Source organism: Rissa tridactyla, chromosome 8 (assembly GCF_028500815.1).
Source record: "Rissa tridactyla isolate bRisTri1 chromosome 8, bRisTri1.patW.cur.20221130, whole genome shotgun sequence".
Lineage (NCBI taxonomy): Eukaryota > Metazoa > Chordata > Aves > Charadriiformes > Laridae > Rissa > Rissa tridactyla.
The window spans coordinates 8,949,640-8,972,096 of NC_071473.1; the positions used below are offsets into that span (position 1 = coordinate 8,949,640).

Consider the following 22,457-nt stretch of genomic DNA (forward strand, 5'->3'; position numbering starts at 1 on the left):
TTAGTGGAGCACCTTCCACGTAGGTGTCTTATAAGGTGGTCTGTTCACAGGCAACAACTGGACTTCAGAGCTCTCCATTTTTAACTCCTGCATATCTAAAAGCACCATTTCACCAAGTCAGTTGAGTTTCAAACTTCACAGATGTCCAAGCAGATCAGGAGAGATCTACCAAAACCCCCAAATCACACCAAGTAAAGTAGCCTTTACTCCTCTCCCTTTTTATTCATGAAGATGAAATATCTGCCAACCTTCCTGTCTACAATGTAATGCAATTTCTCCAGCCTGCTGACAAGGGCATTCAAGAGTAGGGAGAAAATGCAGGTTCCAGCCCTGCCCTCAAGATTGCTTGTGCATTTTATCAAATGAAATTCAGAAGGAATAAGGATCATCTTCCTCTGCCAGCCGTAACTGTTGTGCTTTGCACTGATCTCAGCTTGCATCAGACGTGCTCCAAGGACACCCACTGCTCTGGCTCTTCCATGGCCTTATGAATCACCCAGCGGTGTAAGGTGAAAAGAGAAGCATGAAAATGCCTTTTGGCATCTGGTTAGAAACTTATTTGCAAATTTTAGGCGTCTGCTCAGCAAATGCTCAGCCTAAATACACCTTATGTGCTTGAATGCTTTCTTACAGCTGAGCTAACTTCCTCCTGGTCCACTGCTGAGAGCAAATTTTAGGCCCAGATTACCAGAAAGACCTTGCTAAATAAAGAACAAAATATTCAAAGAGCAAATAAAATGTACTAACAATTTGGTGGCAGTTTCTTTCAATCACATAACTGATGGCAGGATTGTATTTATAGCAATGGGAAGGGAAGTTTGCAGGTAGTTGCACCTTTTATTAGAACAACTAGAATAAGTGGAAAGATTAATCACATTTCTGGTCTTGCAAGCCCTTCCTTGGACACCCAGGTTTCCCCCACTCTACTAACAGGAGATATAAAAGATGTTATCTATGTCTACTAGACTTGCTTTATTCTATAAGGCACCTTCGTCAATCGAAGAATGGCACCTAAATGTCCCAAAGTGTATTCCATTGCAACTAGAGTAATATTTCAAGTAGAATAAAACCTAACCTTAGTTTTTATTCCTAAAGGCACTTTATAACTGTTGCCAAATCTGTGTATTACATGCTTGTAACAACTGGCAATACAGGTTAAACTGCACTTTAAATAGGGATTAGGTACAGCGCCAACAAAGAATTTATTCTCTAAGTAACACTTCATGTGCTGAAAGACTGACATATAGCTTGACTGTATACAATCTGTCCTCAAGGACAGCCAGCACAGAGTTTTCTGGCTGATTAACATTTTAAGCGCCCCCCACAGTACAAAGGGTAGCTTTAAATTTTCAGGCAAATTGGGGGAAAAAACCCCGCAACCTTATTCTGCAATAACAATTATCAAATTTAGGCATTTACTTGTTGTTCCCATCACAACAAAAACATTAAAAGGGAGGCAAGGAGCACATTCAGGATTTATCCTGACATTATATTATCTTATCCCTTTTGCTAGATCAAGTCCTTGTTTTAGAAGCCTGCATAATTTAAGCAATTAACAGGTGCTGCCTGTGTGGTGATAACACTTTCTCCCTTATCAAAAATCGGCATCTACAAAAATAGACTGTAAGAGTCTGGAGGCTTTCTTTCGGCTAGAATAAGACAAGACAGACCACTCCCGAACAGTTAAATTTGCACTTTACTGAAATAAAATATGACTTTATCTTAACAGCAGGGCTCAGTCCTTTCTGAACAAGTGGGACTATTCTTAAAAAGCAATCAGATGTTACATAGTGCTCCAAAGAGCACTTTGTTAACATATGCTTATACAGTTGTTATACTGACGTTCTGAAACAGAATTCTCTTTAATTTTAGATTCAATATAAACAGGCAAGAAACACCGTGTCTTCGTCACCAACTTCATCTTACTGAACGTATACTCACAGAGAGCACTTACTTCAGACTACTTTGGGGATAAGTCAACAGACTTCTGTTTGTCAATCAGCAACTACTACTTCTGGTCTTTACTCTTTATTTCACCATTTTTCACGTATCAAGCTTCAGGGTGCTCCTTGTAATTGCTGAGTGACCCAGTAATATTCCACTGAAAGAATTTATGAGACCACATTAGAAGTTCTTGGCCATTCAATCTTTTCAGGTTTCCTGTACAATCTTGTTGCATAGTTTTTAAATCGAATTAAGCATCAGTTTAAAAAACAAAGTAAAACATGCTTCTTCCCACACGAGTTTCTACAATGGAGAACTACATCATTAACACATGAATTTAGGTGCATGATTAGTTTCAGAACGGAATCCAACCTAAGGAAAAAAAAAAAGTTCTTTCTTCACCCTTGTGACTTCTCTTCCCCCACAGCATGCAACGCCTACAACACTCCTCGCGTCAATAGGCACAGAAGCTGCAGTGCATCTTCTCCACTACAAGAAAGGAGAGCAAAATCTTTCACTGTGGCCGTTCTGGAGCTGACACTTCCACTGACTGTGGGAATACCGTTGGTTGCTATCTATGCTTAAGAAAAGATCTCTCTCAATACTGCAATTTATAAACTGAACATTAAAGCAAATTTTCAAGTTAAACAGGTCGCCTTCTATACAAAAGTCAAGCTTCAGGAAACTTGAAGTCCATGACAACCTCTTATCAGTTTTCTTCGCTTTGATACAAAGACGTTACAATTAAAGGTTGTGTATGTTTGATGCATTAAGCTCACACCGATGAAGTTACAGATAAAACTGTTCCTCCGTACTTGTACATTTGCACTGCCTATCGTGGAAGTCAGGATCCATCTCATTTCAGATGTATACGAAGATTTTATTGCAGAAAGCAAGCAGTTTCACTAAGACATCCCAATAACATCAGTACATACGCCATCAATTTGAGAAGTGTAGAAAGAATCTAGATTCAAAGCAGTTCTTTGGAAGTATTCACAGCAAAGTTGCTCAGCGAATCTCAGAACAGTCAGTTTGTCCCATTTTCTCTAATTCTCATCTCATACCCATGCCTTAAAATACAACTAGACTTCGTTGCTGCCAATAGCTGGAAGCAGTCACCGCAAGAGAAGCGGAAACAAGGCAAGAACCACCTGGACAATGATTGGAGAGCAAGAGAACAGGAAACCCAGGAGTAAAAACTGCAACACCATAAACTGGGAAGGTGGCTCAATGATGAGCACTACAAAAGAAAACTATGTGACTTTATCGCCCATGAACACTGTCATTTGATTAATAAAGTCTTGGCTGTACCAAGCTCAGAGACAGCTCAGCCCTACTAATGCGGTGTCCAAACAACTGCACGAAGAATCGCGCATGGTCAAGTTCAAGGCCTAATGTGAACTGTCTTCAACTGGACAAATATTTAAACATCTAAGTGGGTTATTAATCATTACACCTTGAGAGACTGTCATCCTTAATAATCCCAAAGTGCTTTGTAATTTATGGCACAGAACTGCAGCTACCACGAGGCTCTTGGGGAGCAGCCAACTGTTGCTTATCGCACTACATTGTGTGGATAGGAAACGCCGGCTGCAGTAAATCCCTGGGAGGCTTTTGATGCCTTCACAAGGGAGCATTTTAGTTCATCTCAAGGACCCAAACATAACAGACTGAGTATGTTTTCCTCAAAGAGAGGAACTGGACTCTACGTCCTCCGTGGAATTTTGAACCTCTAACTCTTAGCAGATAGTGTTTCGTACTTGATTAGCTCATCCCGCAGACAAACCACAGCAATCAGACTACGCTTCCTAAGGGGCCCAAGACAGACCGAACCCTTGTAATCAACTAAATTTACAAGATGTAAAAACAACATATACAAGATAATACATCAAATAGGAAATCAAATATGATATAATAGGAAAAAAAACAGAGTTTCACCCTGAGATAGGATGTAACCTACAACTGTTAATTCCACATAGTTTCCTATGGAATTAGGCCCGCGTAAGTGCTTTGCCAGTCAAATGCTCCAGCTTGTTTCCTCACTCCTTGAAATTGGCACCTACCCTGCACAGATCCTCCTCTTGGCCGTATCTCCAGTTTTTCAGATCTGTGTGTATCTCCATCAGTCAGATGCTTGGGGAAGAAAAGCGAGATTGAGAAGAGCGGCTGGAGCACACATACGGGGATTGCTGCAAAATTACCACAGGACTTTTTTCCTGCATATAGCCCTCAAAAAAAGACTCTGTCCATTATTAAATTTGTAGGCACTGGGGATGACAATAAAAACTTAGTAATTATGTAATAATAAATGGATTTTAAATTTTATAGACTATAAATTTATAATAATTTATAATTTTCCCACATTAATTTGTAGAAGGATAAAACCGCTTCCATATTGTGTTTGTACCCCCATACTATAAAAGTCATTTCATATTTGATTTTAAAATAGATAGCAGCATCTTCAGAGGTCAACATTCCTCCTCACCCACGAGTCACTCTAGTTACCGTCTTCTGAAATATACAGGTACCAACCATTGCTGGAAAAAGATACCTAAACTAGGTGGAGAACTCCTGCATGAGATGAAAATCCCACATACTGAACTGCAGTAGGCAAGAAAAGTTAGTTCTCTCTACTTTGTTTCAAGACCAGCAAGAAAAAGTTGAGCTATTGTGAGGTACCTATAAAAAAAAAAAAAAAAGTAGGCCAAGCTTAAAAGTTTGACCTACTGATCTTCCTTGCTTTGGCAAAAGTGCAAATGGAGTTTACATAATGCTGCTCACATGTAAGTGCTGGCTGGAAACTAAATGACACAAATGTTTTTAATAAGCCTCAGCCATTAACAGAATCCCATTTTTTTGGGTTTCAGTTAGTTTTAAATTCTTGTTTTGCGGTACATACTATTGAATCCTTACTTTGAAGATTCATGTATTTAAGTCACTCTTGTGTTCATCTCAGTGTCACGTTGTGTCAACAAATTTAATACACACACCTGAAATCAGCTCTAATTGATTTAAAAAATCATCACTCTCAGTGAAATGCAGATAGCTCCTCAAGCCACAAAGCTCAAGACTCAACAAGGCACCTTTCCCACAACTTGTGCTGTCTATAAAACACATCTACGACTACATACTTCTTGACTAAAGCACAGGATAGACAACATATGTATCTGCACTTACCGAATATAATTTAGTTCTATAGTAGCTATTCATACCGCTGTGAAGCAAATACTTTAAAGAAAAAAAAAATTCCAAATGCTAAAACTCAAGTACCTTAGGAAAACCACCTACTACCAGAAAAAAACAAATGAAATACCTGTTATCCTTAGAATTTTTTCCTCCATTTAATAAAGTAAAACCATGATAGAGAACAAAAGTTTTTTAAAAAAATCAAATTAAGATTTGCTGCTTAAAGGGGTTTCTGTGATAAAGACATCACCTCTATTTTACAGAAGCAGCAGCTGAGGCATTACCACAATAACTTTCCAGCATCCAAGGTTAGTCATGCCAGGTGCTATATTTGAAAAGAAAACACAAGTTATTAGCTCCTAGATCTGTACTTTATAAATCAGGTATTTCTTACCTAATTATTTAAGACTAATTAGAGAATGAGGAATTCAACAGGATTTGGTGGGAGGCAAACTAATAATTCTGTACCTTCACATACTAAAGAGAAAACAAAATGTTCACCTAACAGAAGCAGCATTATTTTTTTATTTGTTAAAAAGCAGATGTAAAACATCAGTTCCTCTACGGACAAAAACAATCAGCTCCCTCATCTCTCTCTGGCAGGCTCACATAACCAGGCTGACACAGCTCTCTTTCATGAGATTCTTCCTACATATAAAATAGTTCCATATGTTTAAATGTTGAGTGGTTGAGCAAGCACAAAATTAATTCATTACAACAATGCCTCACTATTAATTTTTCTTGTGCCTTAAGGCCTGGTCAATTACAGAACCCAAGTACAATTCAAGTACTCTGCCTTGTCAGATTTTTACATCCACTTGAAAGACATCTACAGTCACGAAGTGGAATGGAAATGTTAACTTTAAAGATGGCGCTGACGCTCCCAGTCCAGGCACACCTATTAACAGACTGCTCTTGTTAGAGTATTCGAGTTATTTGGGGTTTAGATTCTTTGCCAGTCCTTACTAGTTCTTATTTGGTTTTTTGCATTGTTTTGCGTTGTTGTTTTTAAGGCACTGGTAACATCTCTAAAATGCGAGTAAGTTCAGATGGCTTTGAAGATTGCTTTTCAGCAGTCACTTCTTTCTAGGACATGATGGTACATAATTCTTCATTTTCTGTATCATCACCCCATTTTATTTTATTTTTTGTATTCTCAGCATGCAATCCAAACAGGTTCATGAAAGGGCAAATAACTTCTCCTATCACAGTCACTACATGATACAGTACAAAAAAAAACACCAGGAAAAAGTGATTTTGTAGAATTGCTTCCTATCGTGTCCCATCATTCTCTACTGAGAGGAACTGGGAGAAGCATGCTGTGTTTTGAGTATATTGCAAGATGCTTAACAAATGATCACCAGAACCCTTTTACAGACAGTTTTTGAAAAGCCAACCATCCCTACAACAAAGAAACAAAACAGTATCTCCTTCAGTGGACAAGACAATGATTTGCTCTATACCATGATTCCTCACAGAGGAGCACTGTAGATGAACAGCTTCTCAGCACAGGCCCTAAAGGGCAGAAGAAAACATTAACATGCCATACTGATATTCACAGATATTCACACTACTTTTTGAGCAGACAACTGCATTTAGAACAACAGTGCTAGCTGGAACTCATGTTTACACCCTCTTTTAAGTTGTTGATGCTTTACTTACTCTATCTATTCTATTTAGAAACACTGGTTCATTCAAATACCTTCACGTGGCCTTGCATTTAGTCCATGTATAGTCAGTGCTCCAAGTAGAGAGAAATAGTTCAGTGGCAATATGGTCTCAAGCTCAGCAGGAGCTGGGAATCACTGCTGGGTCCTATCACCTGTGATAGTTCATTAAGCTGACCCCCACGAAGCTACAGCTCCTGTTGGAACTGTGGAGCAAAATTCCTCTGGAAGAGCTATCACATGCAGAGGAATAACACTGAACAGCAGTGATTTGCCACATAGTACTAGACACCTCATTTCCCAGGAGCAAGGAGTTAACTGCCTCAGGAGGAATGGCCTGCTGGGTACAGCTTACTCCTCTATAAGACCATAGACACCACTGAACCTGGAATCATACTTCACAAATAAAAAAAGAAACCGAGTATGCAAAACCAAGAACTACACACAATACTTTGGAAGATACATGGGAAGGCAGCATTTGTAAACAAAACCCACAATTTAAAATAAGTGGCGTGTTGTAGATTCACAATGTACTGTGTTTCAGCACAGCATGGTACAGAAGGCAGTTTAAATGAAAAGTATAATTCCTAACATAAGTGACCTTGATGCTTGTGTCGCAGATGCAAGATGAAACTGGAAGCTCTGCTGAAGGCTAATATCACCCAAGTCAGCACCGCTGTGCATACGCTGAGTGGCCTGGCCATAACATTATGCTGTATGCCCCATCGTGATATATGTACCAACATAAGAGGATGTGCTAAATACTTGCTTTAGAAGTTACCCATCAGAATTCAGCAGCCTTAAATTCTGACATCCATATTAACTTAATGACTGCTATAAAAAAGTACACGTCGTTCTGTAAATTGGAACCAAATGAACAATCAAGCTACATAGGAAGGGATGACTGAGTCACATAAACAAACTGATAGCCTAGCTTTCTGCAGGGGGATTTTATTTGATTAAATTCTCCCCATGAATTATTTGACCTATCCTAAAAGCATTTCAGACCGTCAACCCCCCCAACGTGTACTGCTTTTAGCACATCTAATTTCAACCGTGCATACTATTCATACCCTTTTCCCTACAAAAGGATTGAGAGCTGAAGACAGAGCAACTTATATCCCCCACTCCTCCTCTACTGAAGACAAAATATCAAAATCGTTAAAGAGTCTCCCACACAAAAAAGGAATACATGGAGACAAAACTATCGGCTTTTAAAGTTCATCGCAGAAGACGTGAAGAGATACAGAAGCAAAATTCATTACTACTGAAATCAACAGGAGCTTAGGCATTGGCTTAAATTAAAGCCAACTCTTCCTTATTTCTCACAGAGTATTGGTTTGATAAGAAAAGGATGTCTGTGCAAGAATACTGAGAAGCCACTGGTTTCTAGATTGGAGTTATCAGTGTTCTGTACTTGCACACTAGGAATAACTAAACCTCACTGAGAGCTCTCTGAAGGAAAAGTCCATTTAATTTTCATCTTTCCTTTACAAGCTTAAAGATGTATGGAATACTAGAAACCAAGTTAATGAGCAACTGTTACAAAACTCCATAAAGAAAGAGTGCTCAATGGAGACTTGGACCTACGTCCACAAAGGTGTAGTTCCTCTGGCCTAAAGACAGATGAGCGTCTGAAACCTTCAGTGATCCCATAATTACAATGCTGGAGAGGAATTCTTATAGATAACATTCTTCAAATGACTGTAAAATTTGTCTTTAAGAGGAAGATTTAGGAGACTAATCAGCCCTTCCCCTAAATCGATTTCCCCAGAACATAAGCTCCTTTAAAAAAAAAATACTAAAAGCAATCTAGATTTTTCAGAAAAGCATTAAAGCCACTGCTTTATTTTGCTATCCAATTTAGCAGAAAATCATCATTACCTCTGGACTAAGATGTACGTATTGTTTAGCGATAAAATCCGAACAGATTTTTTTTTTTTCTGAAACGTAAGCCCAGGTTCCCAACCTTAATGGCTGTAAACAGCTCTGAATGAGCCAATGCAGTGCTGCCTTCCCAGGTCTGCCAAGACCTCTGCTCTACGCAATTCTCAAACAGCTGCAGTATTGAGAAGACCAGGCTGTTCCACGCTGCCTTTCAGAACCCCAAGGACAGCAGCCAAGCAGAGAAACAGCATTACTCCCCTTTCTCCTTGGTACTAGCCTGACTTGTAGAAGCAGAATCTAGACTAATTCCCACAGGAGACGCACCTAAGAGCACAGAGATAAAGCAAAGAAATATTTTCTTCCACCAAATAGTTTCTTTCACCAGCTGAGAGCAGGATGCTGCAAAAAAACCTGCTTCTTAGTGGCACATATGGGAGTTGGATGGCTTGAATGTGGCCCAAGTACGGTAGTCTGCTGAGAGTGCCTGAATGTCGCTAGCAGCTGGGACAGGGTTTACCATCGGGGCTGTGTCCTCCTGTGCCGTGCTTCTCCACAGCAGCCTCCGGGTAATGAATGCCACTCATAAAAGCATTTATCTCATAATTCAATACTACAGTGTTTGCTACAGGAAGTCCTTGATTCAATGGGCATCCTCCCACTTCCTTTCTTTGCAGTTTGGGCAAAAGGCTCGTTTTAGGAGGTGTAAGTACTAGAAATATACATTTGTATTGCTCTTAACCAAAAGTCTTATAATAGAGCGCATCGAATCCCATATCAATAAAAATCTACACAAGAGTCATTAAGGAAGGATGACAGCTAGCTCTCCTTTACGATTTTATCAAGCCAACAATTTCTTTGTCTTCAAAATATAGCACGAAAAGGCTTAGCTCTGTCAAAATATTATTTCACTAGTGAAGTCCTTCAGAAAAACCCATACAGATTTCTCGTTTGCCAGCCTATTTAAAAGTAAAACTGTTATTTGCAACTCTAAAAGGAGTACAGGACAGAAAAGGCAGATGATTCTTAAGTAATCATAAACTAAGTAAGAATTAATGATTCCTAGGTACAATATTCCAGGAAACAATTTTATATAAAGAGATACTAAACATTTTTCTTTAACGAAGAACACGATGGACTGTGCTTAGTTCACAAAAGTCTTTTCTTTCCATCAGCAATTTCTTCAGAATAGTTTTTGTTATCTCATTTTTATACAGGCAGCGAGAATCCAACATCTCCCCCATTGCACAGGATCCGTTAAGGTGAGGCAGGACTTAAGAAAGACATACTTAAATATTTAAAATGAAGATTATTTTATTTGACTGTAAGCCCTTGAAGAATGGCTCATTACTGTAGCACTGCTGCTAGGTGGAATTGTAAGAGGAAAGAACCAACAATTTGATGTAGCCATAGGCAGGAAGATCATCACAATTAGCTATAGGAGGAATGGTGAAGTCACCTAGGGAATTCCTGAATGCTGCACTTTGCGAAGGGAAGTGACTCTTTCCTCTCCTCTGGACCAAGTAGGAAAGGCCAGGTTCTAGACTAGGTAACTGGAAGCAATTCAAACAAACCATAAGGACAGCATGGTCAGAGGGAATGCCCAGTCATCAACCCCTAATAGTCAACATTTTTAATACTCTACTTCATCAGAATAAAGGAAATATGACCACATTTGAATCGGTTCAGTCCTCTTACATGTATCGAATATTAGGCACGGAAGATCCAAGGCGGATGAAAAGAAATTTTTAAACCCTCTGCAAGAATTTATGACAGAAGCCTTTCATAGAATCATAGCATCACCTAGGTTGGAAGGGATCTTTAAGATCATCCAGTCCAACCCTCAACCAACACTGCCAAAACCACCACTAAACCATGTCCCTCAGCACCACATCTACCTATCTTTTAAATATCTCCAGGGATGGCGACTCAACCACTTGCCTGGGCAGCCTGTTCCAATGCTTGACAACCCTTTCGGTGAAGCAATTTTTCCTAACATCCAGTCTAAACCTCCCCTGGCGCAACTTGAGGCCATTTTCTCTTGTCCTATCGCTTGTTACTTGAGAGAAGAGACCATCCCCTCCTCTCAGGTAGTTGTAGAGAGCAAGAAGGTCTCCCCTCAGCCTCCTTTTCTCCAGGCTGAACAACCCCAGTTCCCTCAGCTGCTCCGCATAACACTTGTGCTCCAGACCCCTCACCAGCTTCATTCCCTGTCTCTGGACATGCTCCAGCACCTCCATGTCTTTCTTGTAGTGAGGGGCCCAAAACTTGACACAGTATTTGAGGTGGGGCCTCATCAGTGCCAGAGGAATGATCGCTACCCTAGTCCTGCTGGCCACAATACTCCTGATACACCCCTCTTCTCTATTCTATACCTGTGGTTTGCTTGGAAATTATAAGCTTAGGAAAAGGTGGTTAAACTAGTTTCATGTGTTTGCAGTAAGGATGGCTTCCTTTCCTGACATGGAGATTTGGGTTTCTCTGGGACACGAGATCAAAGAGCCGCCCTCCTCCTGTTATCTCTCCCTGCTCCACTCATCAGAACACGCGGGTCCTTATCAACAGGCTGAAATAAATCGTTCACACAAACGATTACATCATTAGTAAAAAGACAGATGCACAAATCCTTGTTCTTTCAAAGCAAACAATGTCACTTCTAAAATAAAAACCACATGGGACCTAGGCTTAAAGGCTGATAAAGATCAGCACGCAGGAAATATTCTGGAAAAAAGAGACGAAGGAAAGCAAGATGTTGCCTGCAACAAAGGAAACGTCAGAATAGTACGAAAGATTCAAAACCTGCCACAAACTGTGCAGAGAGACGGATCTACCTTCCCACTCCAAGGTGACTGACTCTGGAGAGCCGGCGGGGATGTCGCCCGGGCCCTGGGCTTTACCCAGAGCAGAGGGGGGATGGGGGCTGCCGCAGGACCCCTCGGGACAGGGCTCCGCAGAGCGCATCCCCCCCGCCCCCGGGGGCAGCGGCCGGGACGCATCGCGGGAGGAGGAGGGTCCCGCCAGCCCCGACCGGCCGCTTCGCCCCTCTCCGCACCGGGGGGCCGGCACCGGCAGCTCCCCGCAGCCCCCAGGGGGGCCCGGCCCAGCCGCCCCTCCCGCCCGGCGGCCGGGACAGGCCTCCGGGCTGTCCTCCCCCTGGTCCCGCCGCCAGGCCCCGCGTCCCCCGCCTGAGGAGCGGCCCCTCAGGGGGAGCCCGGCCCCCTCCGCCGCCCCGGGCGCGCAACCCGCTCGCCCCCGGGACCCCCGGCCACCTGCGGCCCCTCCCCCTCCCCGACGGCGGGTCCCCGCCGCCGGCCCCCCCTCACCCGCGGACTCGCCGGTGTTGATCCAGTCCGGGTTCGCCAGGCTGGCGATGGCGAAGATGTCGGCGGCCAGGAAGAGGCATCCTGAGATGATGGTCAGTTTGTCCATCTCCTCCGGCTCCGGCGGCTCCCGGCTCCGGCCTCCGCCCGGCTCCCGCAATGGGCCCGGGCCGGGGGCGCCTCACAGCCGCGGCTCCATGGACCCCGCGCTCCCCTCGGCAGCGGCGCCAGGAACGGGCCCCCCCCCCCGGACGGAGCCGGAAGCGAACCCGGCGGGCGGGGGGGCGGCGGTTACTCCGGAAGGGAAACCCACTCTCCCCGGCGCGCTCCCCCGGGCGGGGCGGGGCTTCCCGCGGAGGGGCGGAGCCTCCGCCGCGACGGGGCGGGGCAACCCCGAGGCGACTGCGGGCTTTCTCTGGGGAGCGGGGCGCGGCGGGGCGGGGCCTGCCGAGGGTGGGCGGGGCGTAGGGGCGGTGCTGTCCCCAGAGGGGCGGGGCGAGAAGGGCGTCGCCTGTGCGAAGCGTGAAGCGGGGCGGGGGCGGTGGGCGGGGCCATTGGGAGGGGGCGGGGCCTGCCGCCGCCGCGGGGCCTGAGGGGGGCGCTGGCGGCGGGCGGCGCGCGGCCCGCCTGAGCGCGGGTCTCCTGTGAGGGGCGGCCGGCTCCGCCTTGTCCCCTCACAGCTTCGCCCTGGGTAGGCCCCAAGGCCTGCCCCGCGGCCTGGCCTTCGCCGCCCTCACCCATCCCTGTCCCCAAAGGTTTTTAACCGAGGCACAGGGGGATTTCTCACGGCCCTCAGGGGGGCTGCCCACTCCTCGCCGCCCCCCCGGCAAGGCCTGTCGTCCCCCGACGGAAACAAGGTGCACAGAGAGAGAGGAGAGCGAGCAGCTTGGTCAGCGCTGTGTAAAGAGGGCTGAGGAACGATTGTAGATCCGTCTTCACCGCAAAAAAATTACCTTGTGTTTCACTAGTCACTGTCCATCTCTTTGAAACGTTGGGCATTGGATTAAATTTCAGCACGGCTTCTGTAGGAATGGTAAAGCAGGGGAAGTGGAAGGACTGATTCACGGAGGTTCCTCCAGACGTTACACGACTGTGGAGCGGCGCAAAAACACTACGTTGCATTGCTGTCTCTGCTGTGTGCTTGGAAGGAAACCTAATTAATCTTGACTAGAAAACTCATCCATATACAGCGATTTTTGATGATGTGTTTTTCCATGGATTCAGCTATATTGAAGCTTAGGGGAAGCTGTAGCCAATAAATGAACAATGCACCAAATGTGGGAAACCAGCCTGGTTTTGGCCACAATAACTCTGTGCCTTCAGTATTGACACTCTGCCATGGGAATGCTGAACTAAATTAGTCTAGCAGCCCCCACATCTACAGGTACTTGAAAAGTATCTAATTGCTTACATATTTTTTTCCTTCTAACAGCAAACACCCACTTATTTTTTCCAGGGCAGCATAACTGGTCTATACAGAACATACCGGGAAGCCGAGCGGGCAATTGCCTGTGCTGTTTCTTTTCATGTTGTCTTTTATGTAGATGGGAGACTACGCAAACAAAATGGAGATATTAGTAAGGTAATCTTAAAGTGTTCAATGGCAATCAGTAGGACTTACTATTTGGAGGGTTGAGAGCTGTACTTACGTTCTGTTGAAATTGCCAATTGCTGACAGATTTTCTTAAGGGTGGAGAAAATAGTAAGACTTTTGATGAAAAACAGCTGAAATTGTTCCCTTTAAAGAGGAAACAATTGGTGTGTGGAAGAAATGGGACAATTGATTTTTTATTTAAAAGATTTAAAAATTATATTGCACTAACAATGGGAAGCCAGCAGCCTTGAAAAGAAGTTATTTCCAAGAATCATCTGCAACTACCCTATAAACCCTCTTTAAGTGGTATTTAAATAGCTTTTAATACAAGCATTATGTAAAAGTCTGCCTCAAAATGCGTTTGTCTTCAAATAACTCAGCTTCATGGCAAAGGGAATAAAGGAAGGAGGAGTGGAGAGGGTACACAAAAGGAAGACATGGTTTTCATTGGCTTTTGATAGGCACGCAAATCTGCAGGCAGAAATAATGACAGAACCCAGTCTTCACAGCCTGCAGGCTGTGTGGTCACTTATTTAATCTTGCTGAGGTTTATTAGGAGATGAGTACATGCCTAAGGATGCCATGTGGGAGGACACCACTAGCTATAGGTTCCTCAGAAAGCTTTGGGGCCTCAGACAGAGCTGTGGTATTGACGGACTAGCAGCCTAAATCTAATTACTCCTCTTGGACTGAAACATTGCCCTAGATGCAGACACCTCCTCTGGCCAACGCCAGACATCCCTAACAGTGCCTGCGTTACTGTTATGGTGCTGGGGGGGAATCAGAACCCACCTGCCCCAGCGTTCTAAGCAGTTGCTAGGAGTTGTCGCCTCCTCACCTGCTGGTAGACTTCCTCCAGAGGCCATCATGGAGCAGCAGCACATTTCCACAAGGCTTGTCTAGGATACGCCTGCCCAGGGGTTTTAGATCCATAAAAAAACCTCTTCCTCTGGACTCGATGGAATATACACAGTCTTCGCCAGTGGTTGGGGATGAAACTAAGAGTGAGTTTCCATCTCTCTTGGTCATTTCTTCCTCTGTTCATTTTCACCTCCTCACTGCTGCTCCAGCACTACTCTTTCAGCCCTGTATTTAAGTATCTCAACCTTTTTAGGTCCTTGTGCTACCAGACGGTTTATCTTCTTCACAGAGCCCCCAACACCCCAAATTTTCCTAGTATCAAGAGGCATTCCTGCTCCTGAGCCTGAGTGTTTGAACAGAATCATAGGCAGATGACAAGAGGAAAAGGATGTACAGAAGAGGATTGAATGAGATAGTATGCTGCTGCCTGCCGAAAGTGCAGAATTGAAGTGTGACCTTAGAGAAAATCAGGACAATGTTAGGGGAACTGTAATGTAAGTTCTGTCAAGTGTCTAAATTTCCTGTAACATAGAACAAGGAGAAAATCCACCTTCCTTGGAGCCTATTTAGACTGATATCAGGTATAGTAGAAAGACAAGAGCCTCATCTAAAAGTGTGAATCTTAGCATTCCTCCTAAATATTTTGTAGGCTTTGGATTAGTCACAGCTTTCATGGTTTTAAATCTCTCATGTCCAGCAAGATAACTTCATGCAATAAGAAGCTTAAAATCAGGATTCTGGCTTCTAATTAAAGTTATCCAGATTTGTTATTAGTGGCTTTTTTGGTTGTTGTTTCACTTCTGATCATTTGCTGACCTACAACTGCTCATGAATTTTAATGGAATTTGCTGAATAATTTTGGCTAGAAAATAATATAAAGTAGCCTTAGTTCATATCATCTGTTTACATTTATTGGCCTGGGAGTTAATTACTTGTTCTGAAAGTAGGAAACTACGATTCAGTTCCCCCTTCTGGCTGACAAAGATTGAAACATACGTTTCTTGGAAAGTGACCCAGAATACCATAGGAAAGGTTTCAATTCCTTCTACTGATCTTGTTCCACTTTGCATAAATTCGTGAGCCAGAGAAACAGTAGCAGGTCAGACGTCCAACCTCTCAGAACTATCAAGACATGAAAGTGTGTTCCAGAGTGGGTCTTCCTTTGCTTTTGTTGCGTGACCATGAAAATAAAGTATTTAATCCAAATGAAATGTAATATTCTACTCAACAACAACAACAAAAAATCCTGCATTTTTCAGTGGGAAACAAAAAAAAAAACAAAACCAAAAACCCATTCCTGCTTCCTTCTCAGCAGCCAAACTGACAAATCAAATATTCACATTGCTATACTTTCAATCTTAATCATTTTATAGACATTCTGTGCTGTCATTTAGAGCCTGATCTAAAGCTTTACTTGAAACCATTGGAAAGATGACCAAGTTTCCGTATTTTAAAGAGGGATAAAGTGGTGGGAATTTTCTTTAAGTGATTCCAGACTGTTGGGCATGGTCTCAAGCAGTTAAATTATTGCAACCCTATAGTCAGAAGTGACATTTAGAGACTGCATCTTAAAACAGAGACAAAAAAGTAATTTTTAACAGAATACAGTTTGTTTTAGGAGTCTCAAGCACTTGTGTGACAGTCTTAACTTTTCCTGGCTCTTGATGAGGAGAACAGGCTTGAGAGATGGAGGATTTACTTTCTTAACCTATTATATTTCTTGGTGGAGACACTGGGATAATGTCATTTATATTGTATTACTTGTATTATGCATTTTAATGGATAGCGGATGCTCAAGAGTATTTTATTTCTCTAGGTGCTAAATATGGCAAGTACAATCCCTTCCCTCACGTCAGCAGTAGGGTGTGAAACCAGTCTGCTGGAAATTTAGAAATTAATCTCCTCTATAAATATTGATTTGAAAAATCAATTTTTTATAGGAATTAAATCTTTTCTTGAAGTCCCTAACAGCTGACAAATCCTCTGTTATGTTATTCTGTACCCTGTTCTCTACCTTCCCTGAATATATCGTCATTTGTAATGAATACTTAACAGCAGTATTGCTTTTTCTCTTGGTAAAATGTGTGCCTTTTAAAGAAGTAAGTTCCTAAGTAAAAACTACTTTCAATATACTTATTTGCAGAAAGTTAGTTTATGAAGTACACTAACTTTTTATAAGTATTGCTATTATGGCTTTTTGGCAGCAACTCACCAGGCAATGACTATCTAGAGAAGCAATTAAGGATGAGGGACACTTAACTGTATGGACAATTAAAAATGCGTACAGCACCTGCTCAAATGTTTCCTTAAACATTTTACTGAAGAATGATATCACACTTTCAATAAGTAAAATTTTCCTCTCACTTTTCAAAGGGCAATTGCCAGCACTGGAAAACGTCTCTCAGCACATGCTGATTGCAGCACTGAAGGCAAATATTAGGATGAGTGAAGAGGATTGGGTCTCATAATCATACAGAATGGGCCATACCTCCAGATAACAAGCCTTGTTGAGAAAAGCTCTGCAGCTAAAGATGGAAAGCTCAAACCAGGTAAAAAGAAACAACAGTGATATTCAAATTTAATAGCATTGAAAATATTCTTGTTCTGCATTTATGCTTTGAGCCTGTCTCTGATTTATTTACACTTACACAGATCAAAAGAAACTCAATTTAAAATTACAGAGAAAAGAAACCAGCACAAACTGTATAAAGCTCAGTGCCAGCATTCCATTGTAATGAAATACTTGTGATCTTAAAATAGCTGATATGGGAGACTGTTTCATAATCAGACCAAGATTTAAGTCTATATATTGTTCTCCTGCAAAAACAGATTTCCTGTTCATCAGCAGGTTTGTCCAAAAATAGTTTGACTATTACCTTTATATAGCAACTCACTTGAATAATATCATTCTTTGTTCAGTGCATTGTTGTTCAAGTAATTTCACTCTACAAGTAACACAAAACTTCCCGAAGGCTTGAAATTAATTTGCTTTATTGTTTGCTTTTTATTTCTCTTTATTATACAGAACAGTTATGAAGCGGCAATGGAGTGATCTCTGTGCTCTGACAATGTATGCAGGTGTTCATTTGCTAAATGCTTTAAACCTGAAATGTGCCGTATCAGTACCGACAGACTTTTACTAGTTATTAAGGTTTCTTGCAGAACATCAGACTCCTATATAAAGCTTGTAATTGAAAGCTGTGCAAATTTGACTGCTTCATATGGGTCCCTAGACCAACTGCATTAGACTGATGAACTACAGTTTGGGGACGATAGCATGCCATGTTATTACCATTTATTAAATTGTCTCTAACGTAGAAATCTATGAAGCTAAGACTTGAGTGTAATGAAGTCATTTAGAAATTTACTGGCTATATATTGAAAAATCATATCTTTAAATTAGAACCATTTTCCCGGCATTGCCTTTATAATTTGGGCAGTCCTTTATTCTCGCACCTTTCAGAGAGAATTAGAATTCCAAGCACTAGGAAAAAAGACCTACTTGTTTGATGCAATAAAAACCATCAAATGGAGTTCTTAACCTCTTTTTAGACAAGGCTTTGGACTGTTGGTCCAAGTATAAAAATTGGTGGAAAAATCATGAGCATAAAATAGAATTGGATTTGGATTTGAACAAGTACTTTTTTTTTATTTATTATCTTAGGAACTGATAGCTTTCATCTATTCCCTAAAAAAAACCCCTATGGTATACAAAAGCATATATATGATACTGATTTTGTGGGGTTTTTTTACATCCATAAGGTAAAATATACAGAATATTAATCACTGAAATGAAGTAGTTCTATTTGCAACAATGTGAAAAAGGCAAGCTCCTAAAGCATTTTCAATAAAGGCTACAAGAACAAGGAGTCAAATAATTTATGGCATGTGATGCATTTGATTTACTGCAGCAAGTATTGAACAGTTTAAAGGGGGTTGAGGACTGGTAACAAACATTGTCCCTTTGTAGCTGATCTTAGTTTTTGGAGCCAAAAGAAGCAATCTGAGTGTGCTTCATGGAGCACCTGGATCTAACTCAGCACATTCCACAGACACCAAAAAAGCAAACAGCTAAATTTGTTCAATTCATGCTTGGAATGAACTTACAAAAACTTTATATTTAAGACAAAAGCTGTGAAGTTTTGCAGAAAAGATTGTATTTTATAGAAGTTCTGTCTCTTAATGATACCAGAGGCAGCACACTTACTTTGTCACTAATACCAATGTACAGAGCATGGGGCTTGAGAAAATGATGATGCACATTGCACTGCTTTGGAGTTTTTCTTGCAGTGAATTAGGTTTTATCTTCATGGACTTATTTTTTCAGCTAAGTAAGCTGAGTGTTATCTGTACAATTTCAAACTGGAACCTAAAAGAACAATTTTATTACGGCTTATAGCTTGAAAGAGCTGGTGCCATTCTGCTGACTTGGGGAGGAGGGAGAAATTAACAGAGGTAGTGGGAGGCACTTAAAATCCTACAGTTAGACTCACCAACCTCACATGTATGTACGCATGCTTTATTCTCCTTGCCAGCAAGAAGAAACAGGGCTGCTTAGTTCGTGTGTTTCCTCAAAATACCTTTATAGTGCAAGGGGTCACCTCCACATAGATCTTCAGTGGCCACTGAATGGTACTCAATCACAAAACTGATAAGTGAACTGAAAAGCTGGGTGGTTCAGACTCTAGATGCTGGAGCAGAGGAGCAAAGTTATCTACGTCTGCAGTTCAGAGATGGCTTTGACTTGCCACAACAGTGTTATCAGCACAGTACAGGCAGAAAAAAACAGAATTCTGAAAGAACCTATTAAAAGCCAAGAGTGTCTTGTGGATATTTTAAAAGCATAAGTACATTTATGTCTATGCATTTTGAAACATGTAATTTGGGTGATTTAGCATTCTGTTTGAGGCTAAGAACTTACATAAAACTGTTAGTAAAATGTTTTCCATTGCTTTTTTGTTATCTGCTATCCTGGTACTTGTTCCAGAACTTCTTGTTTGCACTCCAGTAGAACCAGTATCTTGTGATAAGCTAGAGTGGAGAGAGGATGTGATGATGGTAGCGTAGAAGGAGCAGTTAGTGGAAAAAGTGAATGACAAAATGGTAGTCAGTAGTTCAGGTAAACAGTTTTAAAGCCTGACAATTTTTGCTACAGCCATTTTTAACCCAAAAGGGTTAAGAAGAAGATAGAGCAGATGGAGAGAGGCTCCGTGCTCTGCCTAATACAGAGCAGACAGCTGTACTGCTTGTTTAAATCCCCTATGCTGTTCTGTTGCGGTTCAGTACATAATGTTTACTGATACTGCTCCTCTGTGCAACTGTTTCTGCCAGGCTGCTGATAGAGCTGTGGTGTGCTGCAGATGGATTCTGCTTGCCTTTTGCAGTCTCCAAAATTACAGGTTTATCCAGTAATTGCAGCTCCCCCCAACCCCCCGAAGCCCATTGTGTTGTACCCCATGGCATATCGAGGTACTGTGCCTTCTGCACTCTGTTGTTCTTGGATGCAGTACTGTTTTTTGAAAAACTGCAGCCCAGTGCTTCCCACTGACAGTGGGTAGTAAGAATATTATTTGCAGCCTTATCCCTTAAAACATACTAACAAACAAACAAAACATCACCACCACTTTCTGCTGGAATTCTCCAGTCAGATTCTGTGCCAGCTCTTGCAGTCATCTCCTGCTTTTCCCCCAGCCTTGCCTGACGCTGTGCAGCAATGCGCCCCCGTGTTGGTTGTTCTCAGAGGGGAGGGACAGGCACCAGCCACTGTGGAGAGTCACACCCTGGAATCCTCCAGAGGCCCAGACAAACACAAGGTGACACAGCTGTTACACAGATTCTCCAGCATCCACCTAGGTAAACTTAGCTGCTGTGGAGGAAGGGGTAGGCTTGTTTCCATATCAACAGATGCACAGCAAGGTGACACACAAAGGTAGGCAGCAGATATGTATAGACAGGGTATTCCAGCTGTGAAATAGTACAGGGACGCAGTGGAAAAAATGCCAGCAGAACTGTTAGGAGTGCAGCTATGTAACCTCAACTCAACCTTGCTGGAGTCCGATCCCAAATCGTGGCCCTTATCTGAGTATTCACCTTTACCTTGCCTAAAAAACCCCACAGAAATGGAAGGCAGCAGTGAATAGGCAATCTAAAGGCTAGCACATTCATTCAAAAAAATTCCAAAGTAAGTGAACTTCAGCTTTCCTTAGTGTTGTGAATAAGTTAGTTGTTAGCAGAGCTAAAAAAACTTCAATTAAAAATGAAAGCAAAAACAAAATTGCATCTAGTTGGTTAGAAGAGCTGCTAAGCACATGCTTTTACATAAAAATGTAGAGGTATAGTGGTTAAGACTACATATTTTGTAATACGAACATTAAAAAATTTTGAAAAATTCTTTTAAACTGATTACTGTCCATTTTCTTCCTTGGCAGGTGATGTTCTAATAAAAATTGGACATACTAACATTTTAGGATGGACTCTGTGAGAGCTTAAGCAACTCCTGCACAATATTCCTATAGGAACTACTCTACAAATCAGAGTTTACAGAGATTTTGTTGAAGTACCTCAACACTGGCAAAAGGCTGTTGAATTAATTCCTGAAGTAAAGCTTTCTGTGATGACAGCAGAGTGAGAAATAAGTATTGTACATAACTAGAATTTCACACCTTGGTTATTATTCTAGCAAGGAACAAGAAATAGTGTAATAACTTTTTCATTTCAGGATGTTAGTCTGAGGATTTACTTTCATTTATTTTTATGAAATAGAAAACTGTGATTTGAAATGAACAAATACCAAAATAAAAGTTTACTTTCCCAGTTATAGTGAAGACAGGGTCAGGACAAGCATTAATTTTAGATAGGCCCCTTCCCACCTCCCCAGAGACCATACCAAGTCGGGCTGGCAATAACGCCACTGAAGTCCAAGAGGCCATGCTGATTCATAGTAGCCAAGGATGTAGACAATTGCAAGTAGCTGATGATACCAAGACGGAAGTCTTGCTATAACCATGTAAAAAGCTTATCAGTTTCTTCATCAGTCTAACTACTGACAGTGGTTAATGATTATGACTTTTAAAATTAAACTTCAGGAAAAATAAACTCTTCTTGTGAGAGCAACTCCATACAGAAACTTTTAAAAATATATTGCTCCCAATCCTAAAGGTGGCTCGTATAGCCAGTGTAATTAATCTAGATGGGATATAAGGTAGTTACAAGTTTTCCTGAGGCACAAAGTTTTAATAGAAACGAAACCTCAGAGGAAGGGGAAGGAACAGAAGTATTAAAAGGAGATAATTAGGCTAGAACAGCAGAAAGGAAGCTCACGCAGCAAGGGGCTTTCCAAGTGATTAAACCTGAAAGCTTATGTTTAAATAAATCAAATTATTTGCTATTCTGAAAGAGCAGAAAAAAGATAGCTTGCTTTTCTGTTAACCAAATTTCAACTTAGCTCTTACTTTAGAGTCCAAAGGAAACAGTGTGCAAAGGACCATGGATTAGTTTGCTATTAGAGAAGCTTCAGAAATAATGAACTTGCCTTTAAAACAAATATTTGCAGAAACACTTAAGACTGTGTGAGTAGTTAACTAAATGGCTATGGTGAAGTAATACCATGCTGTGTATTTTCAGCACACGTGAAGATACTGAGGATGAAGACACCACCACGTCCAGTAGCGATGATGATGCAGACTTGGAAACTTTTCAGTATAAATCTTCCCAGTCATACTGTTGTGAGTTCACACAGAAATTACCATCAATATCTGATATACGCCAGACACTGAGAGTAGGCACAGACACTGGTTGTGATGTTGTACTTCACAATTTTGTTGATGCATTGTACAATCCTAAATTTGATGCTCGTGGTCTTAAACCCCCTTCATATTGGGCTATGGAAAACGAGACCAGTTCCACTTCCCCCTGCCCTTCTGCATCAGATACATCCTATCTGGAAGAACTTACTGTTGTTTCAGAATAGCTCAAAACATGACTTCTTCAAAACCTGTATTT

At 41.7% G+C, this 22,457-nt stretch overlaps 2 protein-coding genes across 3 annotated transcripts in view; one reads left to right on the top strand and one right to left on the bottom strand.

The window, feature by feature from the left end:
- Positions 1 to 12,326, bottom strand: part of MOSMO (modulator of smoothened) — a 31,935-nt gene extending 19,609 nt beyond the window's left edge. For both annotated transcript variants that reach the window (XR_008468255.1, XM_054213303.1), the window contains exon 1: positions 12,005 to 12,326. Coding sequence is in view for 1 of the 2 variants with exons in the window: in XM_054213303.1 (XP_054069278.1) it covers positions 12,005 to 12,110 (106 nt within the window). In the remaining variant the exon portion in view is untranslated. The remainder of the gene's footprint in view (positions 1 to 12,004) is intronic.
- On the top strand, positions 12,161 to 22,425 carry PDZD9 (PDZ domain containing 9). Its single transcript, XM_054211772.1, is given in 7 exon segments — positions 12,161 to 12,454; positions 13,434 to 13,578; positions 14,444 to 14,599; positions 16,830 to 16,904; positions 16,907 to 17,005; positions 20,885 to 21,080; positions 22,080 to 22,425. Coding segments are annotated over 7 exon segments (1,311 nt in total).
- Positions 22,426 to 22,457: the final 32 nt, after the last annotated feature.